General features: G+C 37.4%; 1 protein-coding gene across 1 annotated transcript in view; it reads left to right on the top strand.

The window, feature by feature from the left end:
• LOC127450764 (elongation factor-like GTPase 1) overlaps positions 1-27723 on the top strand; it is a 174864-nt gene that overhangs the window by 107214 nt on the left and 39927 nt on the right. Inside the window, exons 16-17 of the mRNA XM_051715108.1 lie at positions 12618-12749; positions 17007-17154. Of these exons, the coding sequence (XP_051571068.1) occupies positions 12618-12749; positions 17007-17154 (280 nt within the window). The remainder of the gene's footprint in view (positions 1-12617; positions 12750-17006; positions 17155-27723) is intronic.

Below are 27723 nucleotides of genomic sequence, written 5' to 3'. Positions count from 1 at the left end.
AGCTTTTGTGGGTTATTTTTGCAGACACTCTGCCTCCCCACACAGATTCTACTTGTGCCAGTAGTACTGTATGCCAATGCTGGACTCATATGCAGATCGTTTGGTAAAGTTGGCTAAAGAAGAATAAGGATTTTTTTATCTTGAGATTCTTAACAGATCTTGCAGAAGGTAAATAAAGTGTAAAATAAAATAACCACCTTAACCACTTTCTTTGAAGTGTTTTCACAACATATCACAACATGGTTTTTACCCATATGATTCTATTTAGTGAAAATTTTGTTTTCGGGGTTCCGACGCGTCCTGGAAAGCCTAGAATTTTGCAATGCAGTTTTCCAGTCATGGAAAATAATTATTTGCCCTGGAAAATATTTAAGTATAATAAAACTGTTTGACGGTGTCGCTAAAAAGGTTATTGTTGCACGTAAAAAAACAAAACACGGTAACGATCAACACTCGAGATAAGTGTCGAAAACTCAAATAGGTATCATTTTGTCACTGTTGGCGACTGCGCATTGTGAAACAACATCAGCAGTTTACTGTCATAAACCAAGTCCTGTCAAGTACATTCTCTGCTCATCTGCTGTCATTTCTGCTTTGCTCTGACTAAATAGTTTATTGAATTGATATAGTACAAAATATTATTATTGTTTTAATCGTTCCAACATGGCTATAGTTTTAACTACAGAAACATTTTAGTTATAAAATTTAGACAATGACTACAGTCAGACCACTGATTTTTTTCAAAAATGAATTCACACCCCAAGGTGTGGTGATGCAGCCTGTACAACTTGGTATGTGTCTGTTTAGTATCGCCGTTACCACATGTAGGACCCTTTGATTTCTGTGATGTGGAAAACATGTACAGAATCACGGAAACCAGTCATAAAATGGCATTAATTATAAAACACGAAATGTCATGTAATTCAACATATTTTGGACAAAAATTAATGTTTAAACATTACAGTCTGTGAAAAGGGTCCATTAAACCATAAAAGGCTGAGATTTAATTAAATGAATATATCAACTGCATGTGCTGCACGCTTCAAAATGAATGTTTGAAGCCGGCCGCTCGTTCACTGAAAACACTTTATAATCATTACACGCTCTCTGTATGTGTGTAGTAGATGACAGAGAGCAGAGTGCTCTGAAGCGAGCAGCACATGCAGACTATATTTGTTTTAATTTTGGGGTTTAATAATCACACTGGGCCTTGTAGTGAACTGCTTATCTGGAGGTGAGAAACTACCATCAAAAACACACAGAAACGGCAAAATAAAAGCTCTATTTAAATGGACGTTTGAAATGGGGAAAAGGACAAAAATATGTTACCACTGTATAGTAATGTAATGTTTACTGTAATTATGTATTAAAGCAATAGCTCACGCCTGTGATGTTCTGTTGTGCAACATTTTCATTTGATTAAAGTTTTAATTAATTTGATTAGACACCATTTTGTTGGTAAAATGTGATTAAGCTGTCGAATGCGGAATTGAAAACACATAACCATTCAATAACCACAATATACATTATGACCTCTTGTGTATTTTTGCCTACATATTACACCCCTTGGGCACGTAAAATGTCCTGGAAAATTGCACCCTGGATTGTCATTTTCATTTCATTATGCATTTCTTTAGCCTTTTTATTAGTTCTGTCTGTGTATTTTTAATGCAGGGTAACATCACTTTATTGTAGTATAGAGAGAAAAGCAATAACTTGACCACCATCACTTTAATCTAAAACAGATATTTTGATTCCCTCTTAAATGTATCATTATGGTGTCTGTCTGTCCATCTGTCTGTCTGTCTATCTATCTATCAGGGGTGTAAAAAAATATTGTATCACATTGTATTATACGATACAATGCTCACGATTTGCTATCATATGTATTGTACGATACATAAATGAATACATAAGTGTGACTAAAACCAAGCAATGCAACATTGGTAACTGTGAAACCTCCCCAGAGAGGCGGCGCTGAGCGATCACAGGAAAACAGAGCAACTAGTCTACATAGGCGAGTAGAGAGGTCGAAGACCGATGGCAAACACCAAGTAGATTGTAGCGTTACAGACTGTCGAATTTGTCAAACAAAAGTGTCATGTCCCAGTGCATCAAACAGTACATCAAACATGTCATTTTATTTGCTCCACAGAAACAGCAGCAGAAAGTTGCAATTAACAGCCAGCCTCTCCCAGCCGACACTGAGCGTGATCACCTGCACAGAAAGAAGCTCATAACTGTCAAAAACCAGCTTATTCAAAAAAAAAAAAAAAAAAAAAACAATGTAAGAAACCCGCGATTACATGAGACTTATTCTCTGCTTTTGACCACTCACAGAATCCCTGTTCGGATGTTATTGTTTTTTTTGTTTTTTTTTACTAGCTAGATCAACATAGCAATGCATAGCAACCAGCCACAACAGCCTGGCAACCAGTGAGAACAACCTGGTAACACCTAGCAACCAGCCAGAACACCCTAGTAACCACTGTAATGCACTGTTTGTCCTGCTTGTTTGTCCGAGACTGTAATGCCTGTATAACCTTTAAACTCTTTAAAAATTGCATTGTCAAGCCATCATCAAACTTTTGTCTTTACAAACTTTAATTTTCTATTTATCAGTTTGCAATCTCTTTATGTCTAAGAGATTTTGAAATCAACTTCCCTGAAACTTCTCTTCTGTAAAACAGACATATTGGGATTCATACTGTATTTCTTTATTGCTTTTAATGATTTTAGTAGTCTGTGTGTCTTCCTTATTATGTCATGAAATCAATTTCACTTTCCTTTAAATTGAATGAAAATGCTATTAATCGTGACTGAATACGCAAGACCAAAATCTGTTGGAAACATTAGGCGTGATTATTATTCAGGTTTCTCTAGGCTTTGAAGACATTCAGAGAACCACAGCTGAGAGCAGCCGCAGCTGCCAAAGGCACCGTAAGTGAAAAAATGCTCTTTATATAACTTGTGCCGGGGCCAGCTGTATTTGTGGTTGGAGGAGATTTCTCCTCGCTTGAGTCATTGAGATCATTCGCACTCATTCTCGTTTGTTTGCCCTTTTATCCGTCTTTTTTCCTCACTCTATCTGTTCCTCCTATATCCCCTCCAAGCACTCAGACACATGTAAACGTATCTTTCCTGACCTGCACTAACACCGCAATCAGGATGAAATCCAAACAAAGCCTCCAAAGGCCTTGTTGCCCAACTGAAGTACTGTGCTTATGCTGTTGTGCAAGCGGAAATAGTCAGTTCGGGGCGATACATTTTCACCTTCTACTTCTGGCTGTCCTCGGAGGACTATAAAAGCCTGCGATTGTCTGTTTGGACTTTGCCTTCCACACTTGCCAAGAGAGACTGCACAGAGGGAAGGAAACATGTTTGTTTGTTTGCTAAGGAAAGCTGTTCGACTAAATCATTATCTCCCACAGTACAGTACAAATGGAAGCTGTGATTTTTAAAACAAAAAACTTTATACAAATGTGGAGTGGTGGTGGCGTAGTGGGCTAAAGCACATAACTGGTAATCAGAAGGTTGCTGGTTCAATCCCCACAGCCACCACCATTGTGTCCTTGAGCAAGGCACTTAACTCCAGGTTGCTCCAGGGGGATTGTCCCTGTAATAAGTAGGTCTGTAAGTCGCTGTGTATAAAAGCGTCTGCCAAATGCATAAATGTAAATGTAAATAAATCACAGTTGAAGATCTTTAATCCGTGTCTGTTTTCTCTGAGGCCATCTATATGCTGGTGTACTCCCTAAAAGTAGTTAAAATGATCTTTCATCAGATTTAAATAAAAAATTTACAATCATTTTGCGTTCATGGTCATATCAAAATTTTCCTCCAATAAAATGCTCTCTAGAATAAGAATATTCGCTCTTCTGTAATACCACTTTTGATAAATCATATTTCATGGCTGTGACATAAACTAAAGGCTATTGGCTGGATTTTTTTTTTTTTTTTCATGAACATGTGCCTTTTGATATATCCAGGCTAATTTCTTGTTTAAGTTGGAAATACAGAAACGATTCTGAGCTGTGGCCTAGTGGTTAACACTCTGACACACGGAACCATGGTGCTCATGCAGGCACCATGAGTTTGAGTCTGGCTTGGGACATTTCCTGATATTATTAATTTAAATAAAAGTGGCAACAAGGCCACAAAAAAATTTTTTTAAAAAAATAGTCCAAACCAACTTGGGTGAACACAAATGATGCCTTTTTGGTTATGGTTGCACTGTTATGAATGGTTGCACTGTGTGTGTAGTGACTATAAAAAGAGCCAGTCGATATGACAGATGCGACTAAGAAGTGTTTGTCTTCTGTGTTTAGCTGCTTGTGTTGTTTGAGTGATTCATGTTTTTAGAACCTTAATACTTCTGATACTGTAACTTCTTTACTTAATCCTATTAAGACACATGACTTTGACATTCTAATATCAGATGAGTCAAACAAAACTGACACTAATTTGCATAAATACTTCACTTGTCAAAGTGTAAAAATCGTACTTCCTGCTTTTGAAAAGTTTAGTTACTTGCAAGGGATAATGTATCGCAAAATAATGACCAGCTCACTGTACATTATTTTGCTTATTGCATGGATACTTACCAAATATACTAATACATGGATGTGAAGTATTGGTTTGCTTTGAAATTATATTGTTATGTGAGAAGAAGGAGACAGCAAAGTCTCCAGAAATAGCTGAATTCAACCTCCGGTTTGAATCAGATTTGTGATCTACCTGTTGGTGCTATAATGACCAACTGACTCTTGCTTTTTACACAACTACTTGCCAAATAAATAAATGCACATGAAATATTGATTAGAGTTTAATTATTTTGTTAGCTTTGTGCTAGTATGTGCGGTCATTGTTCAAAAATATTTGACCACTGTATGGCAGGATTGACCAATCAGAATCAAGTATTCCAGAGTGCTGTTTAATAAGCATTTGTTCATTTGCTGGTGGTCGCAGAAAGAGAATTGATATAACTTTCTTGTCTTTCCTAATATTTTTATGAGAAAAAAAAAATCAGTTAGTAAAATTGTAGTTACTTGTTCAGTATATCTCATTAGCATCTAAAACAACTGTTCTAGGGTATTGTCAGTTTAACAAAAGTTTCAGAATAGTCTATTTTTCAGCCATCTTTTTAGCTGAAGTGTTTTGCAAAAAACAAAACAAAAAACAATACTCCCAACATTATTTAAGATGTAAAATTAATTTTGTAATTTTCAAAACTCTTCAGCTCAAATGGAGCTTTGATTTCTTCCATGTGTGGCCCAGATATCTGCAATGGGTTTGTACTCAAAGTCTCCTACTATAGCTCTAGTGAATGTAAGCGCAATGTTCCTCTCTTCGGGTTATTACTGCAGCCCTCTCTTTTTTTTTCCTCTGTTTTTGTTGAGAAATACCTCTGAGATGCAGTCACCTTGGAGTAATTACCTTCTAATGTTTCATGTTGAAAGAGCATCTCTGTTTAACAGTTATAAAGAGCAGAGTAAGCAGTATCCTCAGTTCTGAGATCAGCTCTTATCAGAGGATGACGCTTTCAGAACTTGCCGTTTTGGAGTTCTCTCATTGAGGAAAATTTGAACTCTTGCACTCTTTATTTTCAGGCTCACCAGTGGATTTTTACAAATGCATAAAATCTCAACAATTTATTGCAGTTATTTCAGCTCAAAACAGCTCAAAGTATCTATCATTTTATCTAAAACTTTACAGGTGCATTCAGTAATTTTTTTATGTTGTGTTGACAGTCTGTTTTACTGCACTAAAGGCTTAGGTATACTGTTTTACCTTGTGCTGTTCCTTCTCAGCCTTTCAAAGTATCCTCTAAGCCCAAGCCCATATGGATGTGTTCAATGCATGTGCACAACTGCTTTAAGGTAATCTATTAGCACAATCAATGGCAGGCGAATGCACTGGAATATCTGTGTGTCTAGAAAAAGTAGTCTGCATGTGGACAGTCCGCACATACTGTCAAAATTTGCATCACACACACATTGTGCATGAGACGCAACTGCATGCGGAAAACCGAAGTATAATTTGACATCTATACTGAAACCTAGAAGCATGGATGCAGCATAATGCAAAAACAAAAATTTTCAGTTACCAACATACTTCAAAGGTACTATTCATTTATTTTGGGGTAAAAAAAAAAAAAAAAAAAAGTACTACGTTCACCTTTAACACTTGTACATCCTTCAGGAAATGTAAATCTAGATATTTAACATTGTTTTTTATTTATTATTTGCCCTTTTTTCTCAGTTTTCACACTGAAAATGTGCAGCCGTGCAGTGTGGAAATCAGAAGCATGTGTGAGGTGAAAAGTTTAAAGCAGACTGGATTTATGTAGCAATCATTAAAACACCATCTGATGCTGATGAGCTGAGAATTTGCTTGTTTTTAAAGAACTTGAATTTATTGCGAGCCACTGATCTGAGATCAGTGATGCTGTTTGACGTATAATGGGCTAGACAGGGGTGAGCTGGCCCTGAACCAATACTGTTGGAGAAGGGGGTGAGAAGGGTCAAAATGAACAGGAAATCATCAGCGCAGTGGATAAATATGGCAGTGTGCCCCAGGCCTTGGGTGGATGTATTTAAGATTCAAATGCTCACACAAAGACTTCTTGTGTCTAGACTGACTACTGCATCTGGCTTGACTTTGGGTGATGAACAAGTGACTCGCAGGTTAAAAGAGTGTCGGTAGAGGGGCGGTGGAATTACTGAATTGACTTGGTCTGGTGATATCAGCCGTGAGCCAAGCTACAGTAAAGTGATATCCTTGCACAAACAGCTTTTCCCAAATCATTCACTCTTTTCTCTTCCTGCCGTCATTATCTATAGCAGTGCTTCTCAACTTGTGGGCAGTGACACAAATGGGTTGCAGGACTGTTCTATCAGAAAGACTTGCATACTTAAGTGAAGCTGGCTTGACATTTATTTGATGAATAATAATGAAACAGTAATGTAATGTCTCTTCTTGGCATAAGCCCCATCTGACGGTCAGAGGAAATTGCTACTCGAACTGTCAGATCCTGCCGGAGATGGGAGGCAGGGGGCGAGGAGGCTACCCCCATGCAGGGCAGGACTCAACTGGTGGCAGTGGGTTGGTGGAGGTTGCCGTGTTGGCTCACTGAAACAACAATGTGATAGATTGTAAGCAGACTTATAAAGCAAGGGCTGGTGTATGATTGGCTTGGAGCTACCTTGATATTGGCGTGATGTTGATGTACAGCTGCCAGCTGTTTTGTGCAATGTCTGATTTGCTGTGAAGGGCATGAAACTATCGAAATTAATTTTTGTTCAATAAAAATTTTATACTTGTTGGGTTGACACTTGATGTCCAACCCTGAAGTAAATCTGAACTATAGAAATGTGAATCATTTATACGCGAAATAGACCTTAGGTTGACCTTTGTTCTAGTAGCTAATTTATGACGGTATTAAATGTATGTAAGGGACAATGCAAAGTCAGCCAGATATCATCACAAAATAAACCCTGACAGGGTGATTAGGGTGGTCTTGTATTCTGAAGGGGTTTACTTTGGGATAGTTAGCAGATGATGGTGATGTGCATTTTCAAGTTATTTTGTAGTCTAATACTCTAACCCACAAAAACTCGTAAATGAAAATCTTTGTTAAAAATAACAAATGAGACACATACGTGAAATTTATATTTTGTTTTATTCACAAACATTACAAAGAACAGTTTCAAAACAAGGTAACTTGAACAACTTTTCTTTTGTGAAAAAAAAAAATATCTTAAAGTAAAAAACATTTGCACTCATGTAGAAACTTAGAAGATCAATGCTAACGGCATTAGGGTAATGCACATATATAAACTTTACACAAAGGCCATCACATTTTTATAATTTCACATGTTATTATTTAGAAAAACAAGTGGTGAAAGTTGACTTTTTATAAAATGTGCTCTGCTCGTGTTCAGAGATTTAACCCACATACACTATATTGCCAAAAGTATTCGCTCATCTGCCTTTAGACGCATATGAATTTAAGTGACATCCCATTCTTAATCCATAGGGTTTAATATGACGTCGGCCCACCCTTTGCAGCTATAACAGCTTCCACTCTTCCGGGAAGGCTTTCCACAAGGTTTAGGAGTGTGTTTATGAGAATTTTTGACCATTCTTCCAGAAGCGCATTTGTGAGGTCAGACACTGATGTTGGACGAGAAGGCCTGGCTCGCAGTCTTCGCTCTAATTCATCCCAAAGGTGCTCTATCGGGTTGAGGTCAGGACTCTGTGCAGGCCAGTCAAGTTCTTCCACACCAAACTCGCTCATCCATGTCTTTATGGACCTTGCTTTGTGCACTGGTGCGCAGTCATGTTGGAACAGGAAGGGGCCATCCCCAAACTGTTCCCACAAAGTTGGGAGCATGGAATTGTCCAAAATCTCTTGGTATGCTGAAGCATTCAGAGTTCCTTTCACTGGAACTAAGGGGCCAAGCCCAGCTCCTGAAAAACAACCCCACACCATAATCCCCCCTCCACCAAACTTCACAGTTGGCACAATGCAGTCAGACAAGTACCGTTCTTCTGGCAACCGCCAAACCCAGACTCGACCATCAGATTGCCAGATGGAGAAGCGTGATTTGTCACTACAGAGAACGTGTCTCCACTGCTCTAGAGTCCAGTGGCGGCGTGCTTTACACCACTGCATCCAACGCTTTGCATTGCACTTGGTGATGTATGGCTTGGATGCAGCTGCTCGGCCATGGAAACCCATTCCATGAAGCTCTCTATGCACTGTTCTTGAGCTAATCTGAAGGCCACATGAACTTTGGAGGTCTGTAGCGATTGACTCTGCAGAAAGTTGGCGACCTCTGCGCACTATGCGCCTCAGAATCCGTTGTCATTTTACGTGGCCTACCACTTCGTGGCTGAGTTGCTGTCATTCCCAATCGCTTCCACTTTGTTATAATACCACTGACAGTTGACTGTGGAATATTTAGTAGCGAGGAAATTTCACGACTGGACTTGTTGCACAGGTGGCATCCTATCACGCTGGAATTCACTGAGCTCCTGAGAGCGGCCCATTCTTTCACAAATGTTTGTAGAAGCAGTCTGCATGCCTAGGTGCTTCATTTTATACACCTGTGGCCATGGAAGTGATTGGAACACCTGAATTCAATTATTTGGATGGGTGAGCGAATACTTTTGGCAATATAGTGTATATTGGTATGACAAGCTTCTGTGATTCTTGTAACGCTTAACAGTTTCTTTCCACCATAAAAGCAGATCCTCGTATGTTGATTTGCATGACTCCAACAAGAACCAAATATCAACAGAGGATAATTAAATAAGAATCAAAATATTACAAGGATTGCTAGTGCTTTGCTGTCGAAAGCATGGACACCATCATATCTCCTCTCATTCAACACCTCGAAGACACATTCAACATCCACAGCACTACAGTATTCAGCGCTGCTCACGGCATGCAAATTTGCAAAGAAAAGTAAATTTGCGATATTCGAATAGTGTTTTTAATTGTCGACTTGCTAGTGCAGAACGAGTACTCGATTAGTTAAATACTCATGCACATCCGTAGCGGATGACAGTACATTATCCCACTTATTACATGAATACTTAATAAATAATTAAGGTCATACTGATGATTGAAATTATGACATATTGATTTGAGATGAAATTATTTCATTATGTGAGAAGAAAGAGACTTCACAGTGGTACGAGAAACAAGCTAGCTATGTAGGAAATCTTTTGTCTGGGACAACCATCAGTTATCAGTTAAGTGTTCATTATACACAAATAATTTGACTACAGAATGCCTTGATTGACCAATCAGAATCAAGTATTCTAGAGAGCAATGTAATAAGTGCTCATAAGTCACTTTATTCATATAATCAAAGTTGATTGGATGCCAAAATTGTCTGTTTTCCCACACCTCAAGGCATCTGTGCAACATCCTGCCCTTACAAAAAAAATGTGCCCTTATCCAAACACGTGCAAACACTTGTCCAAGCAAGACACCTACAAATCCCTCCAATGTGTACAATTCATTGGCTTAGTATAAGGCTCTGTATTAACAACACTTCCATTTTATCTCTCCAATAATCTCTTCATGTCAAAAGTGTATTTTTGTATTGTATTTTTTTTTTTATTCCCTCCCTACTTGAAAATTCAGAGACACCCATAGACCTTTGTCTGGGTAAACACTATATTTAATTTATTTATTAATAAAAACAAGGGATGGACGTTCAGTGGATTGTACTATTTAAATGTTTTGATCACATCTAATTATTACAACTTCTTTTGGTTTTGTCTATTTATTTGTCCATTTTTTTCTCTCACAACCTTGTTTTCATTCGCGAAAAATGAAATCGATCTGTGCTTACCAAAATTCAAATCACTGCTCCCCAGTGGCCGAAGCTGGGAGTGTTGTTTAACATATGGGCACGCCTGAGCTTCAGTTTCTGGGTAAAATTTCAATGGAGTGGCACCAAAAGCGAGTTTAATTTATTTTTTGATTTTTGTTTTTAGTAAATAATGTAATAAATATAAAGTAATAATAATAATTACTTGTTACAGCATGTTTTATTAACTCTACCCCCAAACCCCAAACCTAAACCTAACAGTCAATGGAGTAAAAATGTCATTTTTAAGCAAAAATGTAACCTTTGAATCGCGCTCACAATTGTTAATCTAAACACAATTACTTCCTAGTTTGCACTGGACCAGAACCCATGTTGCAATGCGCTATCAGTAATAAATGTATTGTATTTGGACAAATGTGTTCAGACTTGAATTGATGCAAAAATGTCTGATGGTGGACAACCCTCTTAAGTAATTAGGAAGAATGGGGTTGATTTCCAGGTACATGACCTTTTGGAAGCAAAATGTCGGTTTCCCATGTGATCATGTTAGTGCACTCTGACCAGCCCATCATTGCAACATTAGCTCTGTTTATCCAACCAAGGAAAAACGGGGATAGTGTTTCGGAACAGTCAATATTTTCGTAATTCTGTTTGCTGATGCTTGTGCCGCAGAAATTAAACACTTCACATTAATACTTGGCAGATCCAACATTGTATATGCTGTTATGTTTATTTTTCTATATTTGGTATGTCAGCGTGGCTGTGGTGCTAAAATAAACCTTTGTGAGTTGATCGATGTTGTCATCTGTATGGTCAGATAATGACCCTGTCCAAACCTTGAAACTTAAGACTTCATACTCAGGTTAGCTTTGGCAAGTCTGTGCTGATTGTCGTTAAGCCATTTTTATTGCCGACTTTACAGCCTCCAGGTGTTTGTTCATGAACAAGATTTTGAGTCTGGCTGAAAATGCCCCTTAAAAATACCAGTCTGTGACAGAATCAATTGACTCATGGCTGGTTCTGCAAACTGAACAAACTCACCCTTTGCTCGTTTTTGCTCTGGACCTGATGTAATTCTACTGAATGGGATTTGAGGGGCGAATGAAATCGTAATCCTGCTGAGCTGCTGAAATGCTCCATTCAGTTGTCCCGATCCAACAGTTTTTTATAAGAATGCACTTACTTCGATTACTGCCCGCCAATCAGTTCCAAAAAAGTTTTTATATAAGGGGAAAATGAAAGATGTTCATAAAGCGGAGACTCTTGCTGTGCACATGTGAACAGAAGCAATTGAGGAAATTGCCTTGGGAATGAACAAAACCTCAGCAAGGTTATTGTGAGAAGTGTTCCTATATTCGTAATCCATGCACCAAAGCGAGAAAGGCCTCCAGTTTCCATTTTTCCACCTCCCTCATTTTCTTTCCAAATGGGGGATCCCTAATGCCTTATGTGTGGTCACCCACCCCACTCCTCGCTTTGAGCACTGGAAATTTCACATATTAAGGTATTATGTTGTACTGTGATCGATTTGCAGTTAGCCTTTTTTAAGAATATATTATGTTCGGCTATTCTATTTTTATTTTTTTCAATCCTGACAGATATTATTTTACACTCTTCAGGCTGGGGCTAAATTCAGAATTGAAGAGTTGACTTCCATTAAATTCTTGAGATGGAAGAGAACTTACTGAATACAAAGAAATTTCACAGTCACACGTTGGCTCTGGAAATACCTCATATGATAAGTGTATGCTTTCAGTGCATCATTTCTATACTGGAAAATGAAATGTATTATTAAAAACTACACATACAGCAGTTATTTAAATTTAATTCAATTTATTTCCTCTTCCTTAAATTCAAATTTGAAATAAAATTCTGCATGCTGTTTGTAACCTCAGAAACTCTATTTTCAATTCAGTTCTGAATGGTGCACAACCTTGGTCATAGCAGCCCTGCAAATATAACTGTAATCACAAATATCAGAGTTCTTCAAGGTGTGTTTTTCTTTCTCCTTCCAAACGTAATAAACACATGCACACTTTTACACACTCACACAACCTCCCCCGTAAACAGGCTCACACAGAGGTCTTTGTTATAACAGGCAGCAGTTGTAAAGATAATAGTGTTTAATACAAGAAAAACCCTTCTTTTCATGGAACATTGTTGGAGTGTGGAGCCCCAAGGTTTAAAACCCATCTGCATTACTGTTATTTGACATTTTCAAAGGTCTGTTGAATGATGCAGTGTTACATGTTGTTTGTTTCTCTGCAGGTATTGGTGGAATGGAGGAATTCATTCTCAAGTCAGCCACCATCTCTACGTCTCTTGCCTGCCCGCCCTTCACGCCACTCAACTTTGAAGCCACACCCATCGTCAGAGTAGCAGTTGAGCCCAAGCATCCAAGTATGTGTTGATGAGCAAAAACAGGCACAAGTCGCACAAAGAGTACTTGTTTAGCACAACAACCCTCACTCACATAAATGTAGTCCATAAACCTTGTATGCATTATTCCAAGTCTTCTAAAGTCACTATAAAGTCACTATTGTGTTCCTTACACAATAGATTTGTGTAAGGAACAAACCAAAAGTTTAATTGTTACTTACTATTTATTTCCACCTCCATCGTATTCTCGAATCTCTATCGAGCATACACATTTTAACTTGAACATTAAAGGCCCAAACATACTCTACGCTAGTACGTGAATGCAGATGCACCTTGCTACGCAAGCTCGATTTCACACGTCGTTGCGTTGATACTGTGATGGGTCAACACTTGATGTCCAATATAAAACCTGAAGTAAAACCATTTAACCAGAGATCACTGATCTATAGAAATGTGAATCATTTATATGCGTATAGACCTTAGGAAGTGACCTTTGTTTTAATAGTTGTTTCATTTATGACGGTATGCTTTAAACATACTTTCGAATTAAATGTATGTAAGGGACAATGCAAAGTCAGCCGGTTATCATCACAAAATAAACCCTGACATGGTGATTAGGGTGGTTTTGTATTCTGAAGGGGTATATTCCGGGATAGTTAGCAGATGTTAGTGATATGCATGTGCAAGTATGCGCTGCATTCTCAGCAAGGGGCGCTAGAATGGATTTTCTTCTTTCAATCAACAACTGTCATGCCGGACTCGGGCAGCAATTTGAGTTGAAACCTTTAGAAAAATATATAAGAATTTGTGTCCCCAGTCCATTCAAACAAACTTGTTTTTTCTCTGTGTCTCTATCCACTCCTCAACTATCGACTGATCTACCACATCCAGGCTGCATCTGAAAACGTAGGCAGCTGACTTGCTGCCTAATCAGTTAATGGCTTAACTGTTTTGACAGCTGTTTTGAATGAATGGAACTCTTAAGGGAACTGGTCTCCGAACAGTTTGAAAAGCACCTTATTTTCATCCTGCCTCCTTATACAGCCTCCGAAGGCAGCATTTTCCTGGTTTCGGACGCAACACTGATTTCGTGGTCACGCCTAAAAAATCTATTGCCCTCTTGTGGTCTGAGATTTGTAACCGCCAGAGCAACACAAGAGCACACATAATGTATGTACAACGGGACCACGCTTTGGCCACGCGCTCACGTCTGCATTTGCATCCTTGCGTGAAGTATGTTTCGGCCTTAAGATGCAATGTTCTAGGAGACTCCATCGAGCTACAATGCAGGGTAATATATATATTGAATATAAGCAAAACCAAGCATTTCAGAACACTTCTAGATACAGCTCTAGACTCTGTAAACAGCACAAAAAAAATCTGTCCACAGGCCGCAGCCTCTGACGCTTTCGATCTGTCGATCATTTTGCGCATTCTCGTGTTTTGGTTTCAGCAAATTATTCTGGCTTACTGCCATTTTTATGCCATGTTGTTCACAACAGTTGTCTGTTGATGGTGCTATTTTGCTGCTGTTGTTTTTATTAACCGTTTCTGCATGATGTCGGCCTCATTAAAGCTCATTTGGTATCTTTGGAGTGCAGGGTTTTGGAAAGAGGGCGCGTGACTAATTCAACAGCTCAGTCTCGTGGAAGTAGAAAGGCTAAAATCACTTACAGCACCTTTAAGAAAATCATAAAATATATGCAATTTAAATGAAAAAGCAAAAATTAACAGTAAATCATCACATGGTAACTAGATAGTAATTAAAAACAAGCCATTCAGAGCAGTTATTTTTTCTCTGCCCTGGAGCTATAAGTCATGCTTATGCATGTTATAAAAACATTTATGGGTATATATTTAGTATGCTTTGTATCTTTTTGTATTTGTTTGCAATGGAATAATGCAGGGTCAGAAATAAATTTTTTGAGTCAGATTTCTTGATTGTATTTCACAAGTGGATTTGATAGACATTTGAGACAAATTAACAATACTATTTGCTTACATAGTGTAAGTTTAAAAGTGAACTGCTCTTTTACAGAACTGTATTATAATTTTTTATTTAGGAAATATTGAATTGCTTGGAAGTAAACTTGAAGTTCCTTTTCAGATTATTCACTTAAAGGTGCACTCTGTAATCTTGGTGCATCTTGGGCCTACAGTGATACCTAGCAGCGTGGATGCAGCATCATTCAAAATCAATAATTTTTAGTTACAGATGCCATTGTAGAAATTCACTATTCACAGTCAGCCATGATTAATTTAATCCAAAAGGGAAAGTGTCCAATATCAAGGAGATAACTGAGATTAAGCCAGTAGTATTTGGCTGGTCATGTGATTCTAACATGGCAGCCCCCATGAGGAGACCCTCTCCATGTCAAATAAAACTTTGATAAGGTTACTGATATGACTGGAGTCTTCATATCATGTGATTGCTCATGATTTTATACCTATGTTTCAAAATGTCTTTTAATTTCTTTAGGAGTAAATCTTTTTTAATGAGGTAAAAAATTACCGAGTGCACCTGAAATACAAAACTTATAATGTGTATACTAGGTTTTCATATTATTTCACTCATTAGCCTTGTAGTGTACACATAACATTGACAGTTCTTGATTTATTTCGAGTGAGTCAATTTTGTCAGATTACTTCAGTCACCTCTCCAATTTATTCACAAGTCTTTTTGATTCACAAAAAAGAACCGGCTCATGAGAGTCATTCGTTTGGTAATCAGACAATACTTGTTGCGGTATAGTTGTTGATTCACTAAAAAGAACTGGCTCATATGAATCATTAGTTCAGGAATCAGACAACACTGATCGTGCTGTAGGTTGTTAATTCACTTAAAAGAACTGGCTCAAAAGAGTAATTTGTTTGGGATCGGACTACTTGTTTCATGCTGGAGATTCAATAGTGATATTGTAGCGCTGAAAAATAGTGCAGGAAACACTTTTGGAGTATTTTAGTAAGGTTTTCTGTCCAGATTGCCAACAGAATATAGATTTGAGAACCGTTAACGTAACCGAAAATAATGAAAATCATTTGTTTCTGGTATTTTGATGCAAATTATTGGAGAATAAGTGTGTGTGTGAGTTTGGTGTTAGCATGTTGCTAAGCTAACTATGCAATACTCTATTTAAAATTATTTAATTAATTATTATTTATATATTTATTATAACAACTATTAGATTATCATTAAAAACACATAACTATAGGGCATAATTTGACCATTTATAATCAGATTAATCTGTTTTTATTGATACTCTTTGGTATTGAATGAATCATCTTCTGCATGTCTTTCACTTTGTCCACCATGTTGAATTTTTTTTTTTTTTTTTTTTTCTCCCAGGGCTTAGCTGGTCGCTCAGGCTGGTCAGTTGGCTGGTTTTAGAGGTGTTTGAGGCACTTTACCACTGGCCTTTCAGTTAACCAGCTGAACACCAGCTTGGCCAAGCTGCGTGACCAACTTCAACCTAAGACTAGACCAACTAAGACTAGCTTAAACCTATTCAGAATTAAAAAAAATAAATAAAATTCAGCAGAGATGGCAAACATGTGATGTCTTGAATTTGGCTAAAATGAGGAAAGCCTTTGTATCGCCTATGATGCCTGCATATGCATCTCGCTAGGTTTTGGAACGGAGCTAATGACTAACCGTAATAAAGGTGCTAAAATAATATTAAAGATTAATGGTCTGCCTTACACTCCATTGTCTCTATGGTGCAAAGGTGGTATAAATAGATGTTTAATCATGATTTCCCAAGGTTTATATAGGTGTTGTCATTCTCATTAGTAGTGCCAGAGATGGCATGGAAACCCCTTCAGCCTCAAAGCATCACACTCATTCATATGGGACACATTAGTCAAGAGCACAGCAAAAATTAGGAAGTTAAATGTTTCCCAGTTTAGCACACCAAGGAACTGTCTGACCTCTCTTGTGTGGAAACACACAGTCTTACACAAGGCCTCATTGTGGAGATAACTGTCCCTGTTTCAGGGTACAAGGTTTTATAATCATAATTTCAGCTTGCCTTTAGGTCAGGAGAGGCCAATGCAGGCAGTAGTTGCCAGCAAACACAAACTCAAGATCTTTATTAGCAGTGCTCTCATAGTCGTAACGTAACTGCTCTTAGTACAGCCTTGACTAACAGCCTTATAGTAAAGCCTGCATTAAGTTTTGACAGGATCACAAAACAATTCATGCTGAAATGTTAACATGGCAGCTTTGTGTGTGTGTGTGTGTGTGTGTGTGTGTGTGTGTGTGTCTGTGTGTGTGTGTAGGTGAAATGCCGAAGCTGGTGCGAGGTATGAGGCTGTTGAACCAGGCGGACCCATGTGCAGAGGTGTTGATTCAGGAAACAGGGGAACATGTGCTGGTCACTGCAGGGGAAATGCACCTACAACGCTGCCTTGATGACTTGAGAGAAAGGTGATTAGGCGGTGTACACACATGCTTGTTGTGATGTCACAGAATGTGACGGCTTAGAATATGAATTAGGTTATGCTAAAATAATTTTATAATGTTTTGAGAAATAGTCAGTCTAGGAGATCAGATTTGTAGTGGTGCAAGTGCTGATTTCCAAGTAAAAACTAAAACATAAACAATAACATATTGTTTAGAAATGTCTGACAATCATTTAAACTATTTCAATCGCACATTAAGTTGATTTAATTTTTTATTTTTTATTTTTTTGACAAAGTTCTTATTACAGAGAAATTTAAGGGTGCAATTATAATTTCTGACCAGTTCAAGAACTCCAACAAACTGGTTACTTATTTAATTGCTAACTTTATAGCAACATCTGCCGCTGTCTGTCCAGGGATTTTGTTGGCCAGTGTTGAATTATAAATTAAGATTTGTTGGTCTAAGTGTAAGGTTTTTGCTTTAAGTATATGGGTGAGGTCCAGGTTGTAATCTGCCTTAAAGGGTTAGTTCACCCAAAAATTTTAATTATCTCACCATTTACTCACCCTTATGCCATCCCAGATGTGTATGACTTTCTTTCTTTTGCAGAACCCAAACAAAGATTTTTAGAAGAATATCTCAGTTCTGTAGTTCCATACAATGCAAGTGAATGGTGGCTAGAACTTTGAAGGTACAAAAAGCATATATAGGCAGCATAAAAATAATCCATATGACTCCAGTGGTTAAATTCATATTTTCAGAAGCAATACGGGTGTGTGGGTGAGAAACAGATCAATATTTATGTCCTTTTTTACTATAAATTCTCCTCTCTACCCACTAAATGGCGATATGCACGCCAAAAATAAAAGAAGAAGAATGTGAAAGCAAAAGTGGAGATTTATAGTCAAAAAGGATTTTAATGCTGATCTGTTTCTCACCCACACCTGTCATATTGCTTCTGAAGACATGGATTTAACCACTGGAGTCGTATGGATTAATTTTATGCTGCATTTATATGCTTTTTGGACCTTCAAAGTCCTGGCCACCATTCACTTGTATTTTATGGAGCTACAGTGCAGAGCTTATCTTTCTATTTTAATGCTGAAGAATGAAACTTTTTTAGTATTAAAATACTTTTTCTATCCCAGTTTAATATGCAGAGACAGCTATAAGTAAGCCATTCATAGATTTATTTTCTAGAAAACTGTAAACAATGTGTCTTTGTGGCACTATGAAAATTCCCGAGTGACCCGCTTAGACCCACCCCAACAACTTTACTCAACCAATGGCATGTATTGAGGGCAGGACTATCTGACTGTTTGAACAACAGCAGATGAGGGGGACATTCGGAAAGCTGTTTTGAAAACATAGTATATTTTTGCAATTCCAGTCGGTGGCACTAGTGTTGCAGGAATCACATACTTCAGCTTTAATCATCCAAAATTGATGCTGTACTTCAGATGTATATTATCAGCGGGAACCCATTTCTTTGAATTTTGTTTTGTGATTTCACTAGAATAGATGTCTTTTAACTCAACATGAATCAATATTCTCATCCCATTTTACTTCCATAATGTGTAGTAATTAGTGAAGTATATAGTGTTCATTTTGATTTCATGTTGACTTTAAGATTTGCATATTTTAGTACGTTTTAGCACTTCATGTGTATAAATGTCATTATTGCATTATCAGATCTCTGTATTTTGTTGAACAGTAACAAACTTCTTCTCATCCCCCACTTTCATCATTTCGCCTTTTACAATTTCTTTTACTCCCTATATCTCTCACGCATCTTTCTTCTCCCTTTCACTGTTGTGCTCTAAGATAAATACCTTTTGATGTCAGTCTATGAGCGTTGAGCTCCTTGTATTATTGCTGGGCTTAAACTAGTTTGCGCCTCTTTAACTCACTCTCAACTCAAACTGGCTCAGCAAATAATTCATGGTTTTTGTTTGGAGGGTTTTAGGGCTGTGAAATTGTTTATGCAGCAGTAGGACAGTCAGGTGAGTTTGAGTAAAACAGTTCCAAAGATTTATCGCACGGCTCTCTGAAATACTTTATACTGGTCAATAACGACATTTTGCTGTCAAATATTTATCTGTGCTAGTTTCATGTGTCATGTATCACTCCACAGTCTCTTTTTTTTTTTTTTTTTTTTTTCCAAACATGATAAAATAATTTCAGCTCAAATTAATATTTCATGTCCATTTATTTATTTTGTAATAATGTCTGACTGTACATTATTCTTTACTTAGTATATAATAAGCACCATATAGTATGTCTACAGTCAAAAATCTTTCAAGAATAGCGCATTACAGTCTTAAATTACAATCAAGCTTTTGCATTTTAACAGTATTTTGAAGATTTTTGTTCTGATGGGCTTAAGTCAGAAAGTTTAAACTAAATACCCCAGAGTGGTGTTATTTGACAGAAGAAACCCTCAAAATTTTAATGTTGAAGATGAAGTTTTTCTACAATTTTAAGAGAAACCAGTCAACATTTGGTGCGCCCTTGAGTTTTACCTTGGATAAACAGCATATCTGAATAAATTAGCAGCACCACATGCTAAATATTGGTTGGTGCGGTGTTAGTTGATTAGTCCATCACATCTGCCCTTGCATATCATTAGCTGGGCCTTTTCTTCAATAATGTCTAAATATAAATCCTTAATCTAGGTCAGCCAGTGGGTCTTAAACACAGCCTGTCAAAATGACTAGCTGCTATTTGTTACCTGCTAGACATATAGTGACGTAATATGTTTGTCAGTTGTTGAGTGTGTGCAATTTAGTGGAATTCTCTCCGGTCATTTCTTTATAGCATAGGAGGTGTAAAACTTCTAATTGGCTAAATCTCAATAAGCAGATGTCTGGGTTATATTTCACCCCATAATCAAAAGGGGGGAAAAATTTAAAGAAATTGTATTTAGCATAAAATGAATATATACTATTTCTGGCGAAATTCTGAAGTGACACTGTTCTATCCCATAATGCCCGTGAAAGCTTAGGAGATGTCACGCTCAAAATAAATGGCAGATAACTGCAAGTTGGTGGCTAATTTCAACTGTGTACCAAGAAAGTCATTTATAGTGCTTAAATGGTGCTTATTTAACAAAACCAGAGTAATTTTTTCCAGGGTTGTTGAAAATACATCATATATTTGGGTTACGGGACAATTGCCCACATTCACGATCAGAAATGTAATCATACTACTCACCTGCATACCTAAAGAACGGACTGATTTACCAGCCGAGAAGTATGACCTTCATCATATACAGTACATGCTCTGACAGTACACAATTTCAGACGCAGCTTGCAGCTTATTATTATTATTATTAAAATGAGCATAAATTAAGTTCTACAACAATACACAATACAGTTCAGTACAACAAACTCTACCATGACTTATAATTGTACTTTACAATTTAAATATTCTATATAATTGTTTTCCAGTTACATTGCTCAGAATGTTTTTTTTTGTTTTTTTTTTTTTTGCCTTAAAACATGCTATTGAGAATTTTCATGAAATAATGTACCGATGCAAAAAGTCTTAAAAAAAAAAAAAAGTCTTTATATTGTCTAAAAATAGGCTTTTTTTTTTTCTATATGCAAACTACAATTTCTTGGGGTTTTTTCTTTTGATTTTGAGATGAAATATTACTAGGGCATTTATTTATACTTTTCGTGAGATTTACGTACTTCTGTCATTTTTCTCATGGAAGAGAAGAAACAAAAATCTATTTTATTACAAAGTATTCTCTACCCAGTAAACATATATGTAACTATGAAGTCTTTGGCCCTGTTTCCACCTGGTAATAAGATGAGTTTCGGGTGATCCAATCACATGTGGTCAGGTGAGACACATGGCTGTTTACACCTGGTCGTTTAAATGAGTCTCCTGTGACCACTTGTGTTTGAATTGGTAGGGGAGGGTCTCTGTTTCATGACGACACACATCAATCACAATGTCAGTGTGTTACTGCATGATAATTAAGCACAAAAAAGAAAGCTTAATTTAATCTAAGCACAAATGCAACATGTTGAGCAGAATTATCCATTAGTTTAGTGGATTACCTCTATAAAAGGAGCTTCAGGTGTCCATGCTTGTCATCTGTGTTGATATCAGACACACTAAAGAAGATCCGTGAAGTTCTCATGATTGTGAATATATCTGCTTTTTAAAATGTATTTCCTTTTAAAGCCGCTCGTAAACGGCAAAGTTTAAACTCTTGTTTTAGCACAGCAGTTGATTGACAGGTGAGGGGTAGCGCTTCACTGCTGCTGGGACTCATACAGCACGGATTAGCGTTTACACCTCAAATGTGATGTGGACACATGCGGTTTTGACCACATTCGTATGTGGTTTCTGTGATCAGATCACAAAACATTTTAGACCTGTATTTAGGTCTGACCACATGTGATCGGATCACCAAAAACACATCTTAATACCAGGTGGAAACAGGGTCTTTGAATGCTTACATCATCTGGACAGCAATGCTTTCTAATTTAAGCAACCTTTTTGTACACACATCTGATAAACGTCTTAAACAGAGCAAAGTTACACACATTCTAAATCTAAATGTCACAAAACATCTGCTGAATGTTGTTCTAACATCCGACGGGGAATGTTTTAGCGACGTATTGCAGATAAGCAAATGCTTAATGCATCTTCCAGATGAAATTGCACATTTCGAAATGGCATCTCTGCGACATACTCTACGTGTGCTATCAGGGTAAAGGCCTGGTCAAAATTTAAAAAGAATAATAAAAGTTCTGTCATTATTGTTGCTCCAAAAGTAGTATTGTTACAAAAGTAGTCATTCTTGACAGCCACGGTCACTATGAACTGTCGTTGTATGACCAGAGCTGCGTAATGATTCTATTTTTATGTTATACTAAAAAAATAACAGCATACAGGTTTGGAATGACATTCGATAAATAAATAATAACAGGATTTTCATTTTTGGGTAAACTATTCCTTTAATTATCAGACATGCTCAGATGTTCTTATTTGAAGAAAGAAAAATGAAGAGAAATGCTAATTGTCACCTAAAATGTAACAAAAACAAAGTTATTCTTTGTTTATTTTGGAAAAGTTTGATAACTCTTGGCACTGTTTATGCAACTGGTTAATGCATTTTAAATGTAAATTAGGTGACTAGTAATTGTGAAGCTCTTCTGCTTTGCTTGCATTATTAAAAAAAAAAAAAAAAAAATAGCCAGCCTTTTTGGAAACCCACCAAAATCTCTTTTGATGTGATTTCTACACACTGCTATGGTACAATGTTGGCTGTGTGTCACGATTTTTTTTATTTTGTTGTTCAAGAAACTGTCATTCATCTCATTGATAGTACGAAACAGTTGATAATCGAGTATGCGAAATAGTATTAAAAGCGAGAGTGAGAGCAAAGAGACGGACAAATGAGTGACAAAGAGACACATTAACACAAAGGCAAGGGATGCCAGAGACGATATGACACATTTTGTGGTTGTAAGATTAAACTGAAGGATCCTGACTTGGCTCTGTTAGAAAAGTGACTGGCTTGTGAAATCTGGTAATGGTGTAAAGAGACACAAATGTGCTCTCACACTCTCACCATCTGGTGCTCTGTCTCGAGCTGTGGGCCTGTAAATTAGCCCACATCTTTCGGTTGTGTTATTTTGTGCTGTTTTCCGTCTTCATGAAGGAAAGCCTAGTCAGTTTTTTTTTCTCACCCAAATGCTCTCAGCTCAAGTGTGTTTAACGGCCGTCGATAGGGGGGTTAGATCTTTCAGAGGTGTAATTTGGCTTGACTGTAATGGTGGCCTTGTCAGGGTTTGGAAAAGATCAGACTAATGCATAAGATGTAAACATGCTTAAACTCCCCATAGATTGAGAAATGTTCCTGTTTCCTACACAAATAACTAACTTGAACAACTTATTTTTCTTTCTCTTTGCACATCTCTCTTTCATTCTTTCTTTCCTCCTCTCTTCCCTCCCTCTCTTCTTCCGGACCTACTGACTGATAGTAGAAATGCATTTACAAAATGAACTATTCATTGGGTTGTCTAAATGAATAGCTGTCTAGTTGGTGTTAAAGTTAACATTAAATCAAAATTGACCCTGTTTTTATTTTCTTATTACATTTTCCTGGTGCTATCGTGCACAATTCATGAGTGCACGCCAGGCCTGATTTAGCCATGGACAACAATGGTCTATAGGGATGAACAATACCAAAATCATTTAAGTCTGCCATGCTGGGATTATATATGATGCTTTTTTTCAGCTTTGGACAATTTCATGTCCCAGGGGCTAATTTTTAATAAAACAAACAGATTTAAAATGATTTTTTTCTTTTCTTCTATTTGTTATATGAAAGTCACATTAAAACTGACTTGGAAACATTTTACCAGGCCTTTATCATTTATGTTTGGTACTTGTCAAATGCCTTTTATGTATAGATTTTATTGTTTTAGCCTTGTCCCAGACTTTCAATATTAAACTTTGAAAGTCCCTTACAAAAATACTAATTATTACATGTTTAAAACTATAATAATCTAAACAAAGAGTGAAATAAACATAAACCATTTCAATATTTATTGTGTGAAAATTATTTATAAATTAAAAAAATGAAGACTGTCCCACAGTTGTGGTGTAATTTCCACTACACCAAACTGTTTTGCCCCTAATAAAGTTTTTTCAAGTTACTGTACTTGTTTACCAAGTGGACAAAAGTGTCAATGAGGAGCATACTTGAAATAAAATATGAAAATAAAAAGTGATGTTTGAATCAAATTATGAACAAGTAAACTATTAACTTTTAATTGTGTTTATGTTAGGACACATAAAATGTAAGCCACAAAATTAGCCTTAGCAAGACAAAGGAGATGGCCATATTATTTCAAAACGTTAAAAAAGTGATTTCCATCATCGTCATTTCCACCACGGAAATCTAATAGACACAATACAGAATTTGAGATGTGGTGGAAATGACACCGGTGGTGAAAATTTCCATGACTTTGAGGGAAAAAAATGACAAAAATGACAAATCTTCTGTAATGGATGTACAGTACTATGCAAAAGTCTTAGGCACATAAGATGTTTCACAAAAGCATTTGTCTTAAGATGATTATTTATATCTTCAGCTTTAGTGTGTCAATAGGATATATAAATGTTAGACTCCCAAACATTATTTTGCAAATAGAAAAGATTAGAATAGAAGAACAGGGAGCCCTGCAACAAATGTCATGGCCCCCACAGATCCCCCACTGAACTTCATGTCAGTCTGAGATTACATAAAGAGATGGAAGCATTTGAGACAGCCTAAATAGATAGAAGAACTGTGGTGAATTCTCCAAGAAGTTTGGAACATCCTATCTGCCAACAACCAAGAAAAACTGTGTCCAGGTGTACCTAGTAGAATTGGTGCTGTTTTAAAGGCAAAGGTGGTCACACCGAATATTGATTTAGCTTTTTTATGTTTACTGGACTTTGTATGACATTAAATGATAAATGAAAACTATTTGTCATTACTTTTGAAACATCCCCACTATGCAACATTTTTCACAAGTGCCTTTGCACAGTACTGTACATACACTGTTGGGCATTGTTAGTAGACAAATTAAATAAACTAGTGAGAGTGTGAAAAGGGTTTTAACTGGACTTTACTTTATAAATTCACAGGGTTGTAAGTGCCGTACATCCTCGAAGTAGTTTCCGTTTCAGGTGTGGGGTGGGACATTTCCAGCTCTGCAGTAAACAGTAATGTGTGACCGCAAGACTTCACACGTCTCTAGAGCAAGAATGACCGCTATAATAATGCTGTTCTTGAGCAATGCTCAGCCCTCAACCTCAGAATTTTGTCCTCATAATCTTTCGTCAAAATGTAGCAACTTGCGTCTTCTCTGACTTTTCTTTTCAGCTAATGTCACAGATCCCTCTTACTTTTCAACCCCTCCCCTCCAACCACATGGCCCCATTCTGGTGTTATGCCAACTTTTCACAATCTATCAATACAGTGCATCCGGAAAGTATTCACAGCGCTTCACTTTTTCCACATTTTGTTATGTTACAGCCTTATTCCAAAATGGATTAAATTCATTATTTTCCTCAAAATTCTACAAACAATATCCCATAATGACAACATGAAAGAAGTTTGTTTGAAATCTTTGCAAATTTATTAAGAATAAAAAACGAAAAAAAAAAAAAAATCACACGTACATAAGTATTCACAGCCTTTGCCATGACACTCAAAATTGAGCTCAGGTGCATCCTGTTTCCACTAATCATCCTTGAGATGTTTCTACAACTTGATTGGAGTCCACCTGTGGTAAATTCTGTTGATTGGACGTGATTTGGAAAGGCACACACCTGTCTATATAAGGTCCCATTGTTAAATGTGCATGTCAGAGCACAAACCAAGCCATGAAGTCCAAGGAATTGTCTGTAGACCTCCGAGACAGGACTGTATCGAGGCACAGATCTGGGGAAGGATACGTAAAAATTTCTGGAGCACTGAAGGTCCCAATGAGCACAGTGGCCTCCATCATCCGTAAATGGAAGAAGTTTGGAACCACCAGGACTCTTCCTAGAGCTGGCCGCCTGGCCAAACTGAGCGATCGGGGGAGAAGGGCCTTAGTCAGGGAGGTGACCAAGAACCCGATGGTCACTCTGACAGAGCTCCAGCATTTCTCTGTGGAGAGAGGAGAACCTTCCAGAAGAACAACCATCTCTGCAGCACTCCACCAATCAGGCCTGTGTGGTAGAGTGGCCAGACGGAAGCCACTCCTCAGTAAAAGTCACATGACAGCCTGCCTGGAGTTTGCCAAAAGGCACTTGAAGGACTCTCAGACCATGAGAAACAAAGATTGAATTCTTTGGCCTGAATGGCAAGCGTCATGTCTGGAGGAAACCAGGCACCGCTCATCACCTGGACAGTACCATCCCTAGAGTGAAGCATGGTGGTGGCAGCATCATGCTCTGGGGATGTTTTCAGCGGCAGGAACTGGGAGACTAGTCAGGATCGAGGGAAAGATGAATGCAGCAATGTACAGAGACATCCTTGATGAAAACCTGCTCCAGAGCGCTCTGGACCTCAGACTGGGGTGAAGGTTCATCTTCCAACAGGACAACGACCCTAAGCACACAGCCAAGATAACAAAGGAGTGGCTATGGGACAACCCTGTGAATGTCCTTGAGTGGCCCAACCAGATCCCAGACTTGAACCCGATTGAACATCTCTGGAGAGATCTGAAAATGGCTGTGCACTGACGCTCCCCATCCAACCTGATGGAGCTTGAGAGGTCCTGCAAAGAAAAATGGGACAAACTGCCCAAAAATAGGTGTGCTAAGCTTGTAGCATCATACTCAAAAAGACTTGAGGCTGTAATTGGTGCCAAAGGTGCTTCAACAAAGTATTGAGCAAAGGCTGTGAATACTTATGTACATGTGATTTTTTTATTTTATTTATTTATTTATTTATTTTAATAAATTTGCAAAGATTTCAAACCAACTTCTTTCACGTTGTCATTATGGGGTACTGTTTGTAGAATTTTGAGGAAAATAATGAATTTAATCCATTTTGGAATAAGGCTGTAACATAACAAAATGTGGAAAAAGCGAAGCGCTGTGAATACTTTCCGGATGCACTGTACATGATGGATAAAATCACATCCCGCCATAATTTTTTCTTATTCAGTATCCTGTTTCACCCTGAAATGCTTCAGATTGCACAAGTAAATGGCATGCAAATGGAATTTTATGTCGACTTTAACAGTTCTTCCCACTTTTCATTATTGTGTAGTAAGGGGCAAGGTTCGCTGCTTTGACAGCAAAGGCAGGTTAGCTCAAAAATACAACCTCCAAATGCTTAGGTTAAGTCCTCCAATTACTGTTCTCTTGGCCTCAACACATCTGCCGCCTCCTCTCTAAACAACTCACATCCTTTCTGCAACCTTTGAGAAGAAAAAAGACATGTTGCTGATTTATTTATTTTTACTTCCCCCATGTGCTGCACATTTATTGAAAAGACTTCACAAGCAAATTCAAAGGTGCCTTTTCTTTTAAATAACTGCCATTTCTCTTAACCCTAACCAACTAATTTAATGTTTTAAAAACATAGTAGATTAGCACTTTGGTTTAGGGCAACTTTAGCTAACCATATAATTGTGCATAGTTAGGATACCAAAATAAATTGTCTAATCAACGTTGCATCCCATCAAACTGTATGGTAGTTTGCCGCAAATTCAATCTGTCACTTGGTAGAAGCTAGCCAAATTAGGCTAGCTTCTAAGAAAAGGCACCTTTGAGATGCCAACATGTACAGGTTGGATGACATGCCCTCATCCTCGAAAACCATGAACAAAACTATGCAAGGTAAAAGAAAATATGACATAGACTACACTAAATATGGGTTCACTGTCGAAATTCAATAGACATTTAAAAATCAAAATGGTACATTTTTCCTTTTCAGCCTATGCTATGTTTTGCATATTGTTGGGCCTATGTAGTTCATATATTAATAAATAATAATACATTTCAATTAAAATTCAAAAGGACATTTAAAGGAAATTTTTGTTTACTTTTGTATGATAAACAATATTGGTACTGTGTTGGATG

The sequence above is a fragment of the Myxocyprinus asiaticus genome, chromosome 2 (genome assembly GCF_019703515.2).
Source record: "Myxocyprinus asiaticus isolate MX2 ecotype Aquarium Trade chromosome 2, UBuf_Myxa_2, whole genome shotgun sequence".
Classification (NCBI taxonomy): domain Eukaryota; kingdom Metazoa; phylum Chordata; class Actinopteri; order Cypriniformes; family Catostomidae; genus Myxocyprinus; species Myxocyprinus asiaticus.
The sequence above is the reverse complement of the archived record's forward strand: the minus strand, read 5'-3'. Positions and strand labels throughout refer to the sequence as shown.